This window comes from Zerene cesonia, chromosome 1 (assembly GCF_012273895.1).
Source record: "Zerene cesonia ecotype Mississippi chromosome 1, Zerene_cesonia_1.1, whole genome shotgun sequence".
Lineage (NCBI taxonomy): Eukaryota > Metazoa > Arthropoda > Insecta > Lepidoptera > Pieridae > Zerene > Zerene cesonia.
Genome location: NC_052102.1, coordinates 10,806,750 through 10,814,146, shown reverse-complemented (window position 1 = coordinate 10,814,146; position 7,397 = coordinate 10,806,750). Strand labels below are relative to the sequence as shown.

Sequence of the window (7,397 nt, the reverse complement as noted above, 5' to 3'; positions counted from 1 at the left end):
GGACGCCCCCTAACTGCTAAAAGGAAAAACACGTATGCAAAAAAAGCGCAAACAGATATTGAAACTCAACACGATAGTAAACACGAGAGCATGACTCAGTGCAACAACTCGTACGAACCAACTTATTTATCGGCACAATGAAATTTACATTTATTAATACATATTTATACATAATTTGTTACAGTAGCATCCACGGTTATACAAGGACATTACGAGGCTTTCAGAAAGCGATCTGACTAATGAAGGATTCAGTAATTTGTATGATTTTTTAGTTTTACAGCATGGATTATTGAGAAATTTTTATTTTCAACATTTAGGCCCATTAAACCTATATTAATAATTAATAGAAGAAATTTGAGGTTCGATTGCTGGGGCGGAATCACAGATGACCGAGAGAAACTAGAAGTTGCTACGGTTTGTCAGAAGACGCGGATTCGAATCCCGCTGAATGATCAAATTATTAAAAATTTCTCATTCATTAGTAGTCACGATTTTCGCGGCTTCGACATTTTCTTTTAAAAATAAAGTAGACTTAACAAGCAGTCTCCCCGTGACCACGCTCGCTGTAAAGTGTGCGAAACGTCGGGTTAATAATACAATAGTATAATGAATAAATCGCGTTTAAAATCCATTAAAAAGTTTTTAATTACTAGACTTAATAAATTAATTTATGTTATAATAATTTTGAGGCGTATTATGCTCTCTATATTGGATTACAGTTTGAATTGTTTGAATGCAATTAAGCTTTTTAATGAGTTTGTTTAAAAGCATATAGTTACGGTAACACTCAAAACTTTTTTAAAATGTCATCAGACATAATCTATCGCTGTGAAGGGCAAACAAAAACTATATTTAAAATGAAATAGATGAGTGTTTAAAGCGTAAAATGTCCAAATTCGATCACCAAGCTATCCTCAAGAACAGTAAAACATAAAAATATAACCTATATCCCAGGACTGTATGATGACAACTTAGCTACAACCATCTACTGAAAAAAAATTCAAAATCAATACAGTAGTTTTTGAAATGAGATTTCGAACATAGAAAAAATATCCAATATTTCCTCTTCCCATTGCCATCAACCGTCGGCTTCCCATTATTCAATAAAACCCGCATGGTGAGTCATCTCCGCAGCGAATGCAGCCCGCATGTAGGTTAGAAAACTGGCCAGCGCTTGCCAAATACCGTACGTAGGTATTGAGATATTCGTAAAAACGCCTCGCTCTAAGATCCTTGCTCTAGTTGCAGTGTCCCAGAAACGAGACATAAGACACAAGACATCGGTTAAAAAAAAAAACGAAAAAAAAACACGCCCGTGTGAATGACAGAATCAACTAAGTTGCTTCACTTGCTTTGTATAAGTGAGATGGTACACAAAGTATACGTAGGAAATAATTTAATCGTAGCGATTCTAATCAGGACCATAAGATAAACGTCTGAAATTATTATAACTAGCTGTGACCCGCGGTTGAAACCGCGTAAGCGTGCTGCGTAACCGTATCCCTTAGGAATATCGGTATAAAAAGTGCCTATGTGTTATTTCAGTTGTCCAGCTATCTACGAAGCAAAATAGTATTATTATTCACCAATAGATGTCAGGAAAAAAAAACACGAATAAAACACGAATATGACATTTTCTAAAAAAAATCCTAGCTAGATCGATTTATCGCCCCCGAAACCCCCTATATACCAAATTTCATGAAAATCGTTGGAGCCGATTCCGAGATTCCAATTATATATATATATATACATATACAAGAATTGCTCGGTTAAAGGTATAAGATATCACCGACCTTTGACAAACGGACAGTTTGAATTAAATCTGTCGTTTTAAAGTGGGTCAAATTCGGGTCTAAAGGAGAATCGGTTACTTAAAAATAGGTGAAGCTATTAAAACGGACACAGAGTACAAAAGTTAATTTTTTCTATGCTACAAAATATAGTCATACATTTATTTTAAAGTTAACTTATAAAAGAACATTGAATTAAAGTCTCGTGACCTTTTCGTTTAAAAAGGTTAGATGCGCTCCACATCCGATCCACTGATCAATCTTCTTTACGAGCAACCATATACATTCTACTAGCTTTTGCCCGCGGCTCCACACGCGTTAAATTTGGAGTAGTTTAATTGATATTCTACATATAAACCTTCCTCTTGAACCACTCTATTTATTAAAAAAGCCATATCAAAAAACGTTGCGTAGTTTAAAGATTTAAGCATACATAGGGACAGAGAAAACGACTTTGTTTTATACTATGTAGTGACTAGCTGCACACCTCGGTTCCGCCCTGGTAGTCATTTGCCGTAATTCAAATAATACAATCTATCCTATCTTTTAAATTAGATCAAATTGCACAAATTTGATTAAAATCGGTTGAGTAGTTTAGGAGACCATCGCGGAAAAACAACGTCAACATCGGGCCAACTCTATTCATCGTCCATCGAGGCTGGATCTTAAGACCTCTGGCTTAATATCCAGAAGTACACTGCGTACACATACATTGCGTATTGCAACGGGACGTTTAAAAATTTCTTCATCAGTACATTTTCAGAGCCTCACACTTCGCACAACTCCTAAACGTTGACACACGCGCATTATCATCAACGAGCTCTTAGAGATCGTGATTATATCCACATATATTTATTGCTACCCAACGTTTGACGAACGCAGCTATCGCCCGTCACACCGGCGAGCGATAAGACACATCGGATACACCTATATGATATTCAAAACAAACATTACTGCACGAATGCGATATTATTTTTCTTATAGGTACACTAGCTTTTGCCCGCGGCTTCGTAGGCTTTAAATTCGAAGTAAAACCCCATCTCCCCTTTTTTTTTTCCATGTACATACATATAAAAATACATATAAACCTTGAATCGTTCTATCTATTAAAAGAAACCCCATTAAAATCTGTTGAGTTATTTCAAAGACATAAGCATACAGGCACACAGACGGCGGAGAGTTACTTTGTTTTATACTATGTAGTGAAGCATTCTAGATACTTTCTAGTTATATTAATAAATTCGTACTTAGTAAGAATTTTGCACGCCATATGCAATACTTTATATTATTACCTAACCACTACACTACTTAAATTAGACATCTACCATTTTTTTTATGGTATAGGCTAGCAACGAGCAGACGCGTCGCCTGGTTAAAAACGAAACACGCCGCCCATAAGCACCCACTTCACAAGGAAGTGACTGTGTTGCTGACCTCAAATAAGGATTGGGGGGTTGATTGGTATCTAAAATAAGGAAAAGATGCCTTGCTTTATAATAAGCTTTTCAGGTGCACGTCAGTTCTCTTCTTAAAAGACTGCATGTTATAGGAATTCGGAAAAACCGCTGACGACTGTTCCAAAGTTTGACAGTACGTGGGAGAAGGTTACGCGTGAAACGCACGGTGGAGCTCCGCCAGCAGTCAAGGTGGTGGGGATAAAATCTGGGATCTACCATTAAATTGGCAACTTTTAATCGCGAAGAAAAGCTAGATGGGCTTTAGAACCGCTGACGTAAAGCTAGTAACTAATAATAAAAAGGTCAATAACTTGATATCACAAAACATAAGAATATTGTATTACTTAAAAAGCGTCACATTGTTACGAAATCATCTTATCATAGACGCCCCTAATAACAATGTAGCTGCTATTCAGCAAAAACGTGGAAACGTACAGATAATTATACATATACATAAATAGCTTAGCCATCTTCAATAAATAGGCTATCTAACACTGAAAGAATTTTTCAGATCGAACCAGTAGTTCCTGAGATTAGTGCGTTCAAACAAACATACAAACTCTTCAGCTTTATACTATTAGTATAGATAGATAATTGGTGACTAACAAAACCGAATTAAGCACTGCATGTGCAAAGAATTTAGGAGTAAAACGTAAACGCAAAATACTTAGGTCTCTGATCCTTTTTATGAGCTTCAGGATTGTATCCGAATAAATAACCCTTCATTGTGTGTTCTTCAAATGTTATTCTTTTAGTTTTACTTAGCCCTTTTATTGAGGAAGGCTTTAGGCTATATATGTACCACGGATGAAACCGGGGCGGAGCGCTAGTACACAATAATCATTCCCACGTCACTAATACCACCGACTACTAAAGACTCACTACATACACCCATATAAATCATATGAAAGCACGTTTAATAGAAAAACCTAACAGCACCTTCTATTTTAACACGAGTTCTGATAATAATACATATTCTATGAAATGATTATCACTTATCTCTCGACAAATACACATTTCATTGCAATCCACGTATATATTATGTACCTATTTCCCTTCTACCCACAATGCAACTAATCTATATTAATATTATAGAGCTGAAGAGTTTCGTTTGTTGGTTGAAAGCGTTAATCTCAGGAACTGCTGGTCCGATTTATAAAATTCTTTCAGTGTTCGATAGCCCATTTATTGAGAAAGGCTATACGTGTACCACGGGAGAAGCTAGGATGGACCACTTTTATTATATAACTTAGCTGCGCCCTGCGGTTTTACCCGCGTAAGTCTGTATCCCGTAAGATAAAAAGCCTTTATGTTATTCCAGTTGTCCAGCTATCTACGTACCAAATTTCATTGCAATCGGTTCAGTAGTTTTTGCGTGAAAGAGCAACAAACACAGACACACACACATACTTACAAACTTTCGCATTTATAATATTAGTAAGACTATATTAAAAAAATCTAAACTGCCTTGAAGCTATCTAAATTTGATCTAATTTAAATTAGTCACATTTTGTTTTAAACAGACTATCAATTTAGCATATGTGGATGACATATACAGCATTTGTCGTATTTTTTTAATATATTTTTTTATATAGCATAGCAGGCAGCTGAGCTGGTGGTTCACCAGATGGTAAGCGATCACCACCAATCATAAGCATTTGCAGAGGTTGTGATTCTGCGAATGCGCTGCCCGCTAATTATAAGCGGTAAGGCATAAGGAAAGGATTGCTAATTGGAAAAAAGGAAGGGACTGGGAAGAGTGAGGAAAAGCTAGACGTTATAAACCTTGTACATTAAAAACATTCCAAGCTGATAACATTTTATAAATAAATAGCAATGCAATAAATAAATACTTTCTTTCATTTATTGCATTATGGAATTATTTTACTTTTAAATAACTTCCAGAGTGAAAATTTATTATCATTAAGCGATCCGACCCGGCTTCGCCCGTGATAAAGATATATCCTATAGCATTCCGTAATAAATGGGCTATCTAACACTGAAAGAATTTTTCAAATCGAACCAGTAGTTGCCGAGATTAGTGTGTTCAAATAAACAAACAAACAAACTGCAGCTTTATAATATTAGTTAGTATAGATATATGGATATATAGTAACATTCTACAGACTTTGTTAATCGGCAAAGAATACCTAATACCAACATATCGTCTTTCAAATAGCATTATATGGAATCAGGTAAATAATCTGTGGTCGCTGGTATGGTTATATTGGGTGTTATTGTGTGATTCCAGGAAAATGTTGGACTTGAAGACAGATGAGATTATTTTAAAAAGAAATTGGAAAATTGTTGAAACCCATACATATAGTCTTTCATGCTAGGGACATCAATGTCATACCATACATGTATGAACTACTAAATCGGTGTTCGAGGATTCAGGGCACTTTTTCAAAAACAAAATAAACTAAACATTATAATATAATGGCCCTAAATCATGATTAAATCAAAAAAATTTTGATGAAGAAAATCTTTGTTACAAAAATTCATTGTTTGTAAATGCATAAATATCAATTCACTTTGATGCCTTCATTAAAAATAACTCATTTGCATTCATCACTATTGATCAATTCTTAAAACAGATGTAATTTAAAATACAGAACATTTCAAGGCAAGTGCACATCATAATGCTATTTTGATTAAAATACAACTTGTAAATAATTACAGTTATTACGCAGTGAAAAAAAAAGTATTACAACAACTCTTATACCCGATAAACACAGCATTACTGATTAAAAAGGTAATACAATAAAAATAACCTTGACTTACATGAATATCATCATCATCATCATCATCATCAGCCCATATATGTTCCCACTGCTGGGACACAGGCCTCCTATGAGGGTTCAGGCCATAATCCACCACGCTGGCCAAGTGCGGGTTGGCAGATGTCACATGTCGTCGAACTTTTAATTCTCGGACATGCCGGTTTCCTCACGATGTTTTCCTTCACCGTTTAAGCAGTGGTGATGTTATCCACATGCGCAGATAAATTGAAAAATCAATTTATTTCCTGCACACTCGCTCGGTCTCGAACCCCGACTTATCGATTTTGAAGTCCGAGGTTCTCACCACTGAGCCACCACTGCTTTTTATGAATATATACAATGCCTATTTTTTCAATTTCATTTCTAAACAATCTCTTGAAATACTAATCAAAGTGCGAGTTTTTTTTTCTTTTTTAATAAAAAACATAACCTTGAGTTGACGATGCACTTTCATATTAACTAAGAATTCTAAGCTGAGTAAATACTTGTCTTATTGGAATCAGTGATGAAGTGAAATAAGTTAAATTTTTATTGTTTTAATAGTCTATTCTACATCTATGAAAGTGATGATTCATCATGCTTACACAGCTGTGAGATTGCAGTATCACAAAGTATCTATTGTCATTATTATTATCAAAGCACTGTGTTAAAAAGTTATGAATATCAGTTCTCGTTTTCTACATCTATAATGATCAAAGATCTATATAGTAATTATCATTACTCCTAACCACTCGCCCCGGTTACATCTACATTGACCCCAGACAAAAACAAAAAAAAAATCTGTTTGTCCGCTCATTACTCTCACAGATAACAAGGCTATCAAATGGTTTAACAATTTTGAAAATCATTACAGTAGATATAGAGATTTCCACCTACAATGTCAAAAACTGACAAATCCATAAACTGTAACTCTATAATATTTCTATTTTTTGCTATGTCCCGACATTGTTCACGCTTGTTTATTTCAAGGATAGTATCCACTTTATTGAGAATTTTTATTATTATTTAATAAACATACATAAATAACATTAATATTCAAACAACTACTAAATACACAATTCTCTGAATAATTGGAAATAAAGAAATAATTTTTCCCATCATATCAATCGCTGAAGTAATTTAAATTTGCTATCACATATTTAGAAAACAATATTTACAAATCATCATCCCTATATAAACACATCCTAGTTGTAAGTAAATGAACAATATACTTTTTTTCTTATCATGCTTAACCATAACCAACTAAAACAAATGAAGAGTACTCACTGCTGTTCTCCTTTATGTATGTGACATTTAACTGTGCAGCAAATTGGACTACAATGCATGTTACATTGGTAGCCTTGTCAACGTACGACCACTTGCCTGGT

The 7,397-nt window shown here is 34.6% G+C and overlaps 1 protein-coding gene across 1 annotated transcript in view; it reads right to left on the bottom strand.

Moving 5' to 3' along the window:
• LOC119838436 (lysosome-associated membrane glycoprotein 1-like) overlaps positions 1-7,397 on the bottom strand; it is a 19,155-nt gene that overhangs the window by 10,230 nt on the left and 1,528 nt on the right. The window contains exon 3 of the mRNA XM_038364420.1: positions 7,297-7,392. Coding sequence (XP_038220348.1) covers positions 7,297-7,392 — 96 coding nt within the window. The remainder of the gene's footprint in view (positions 1-7,296; positions 7,393-7,397) is intronic.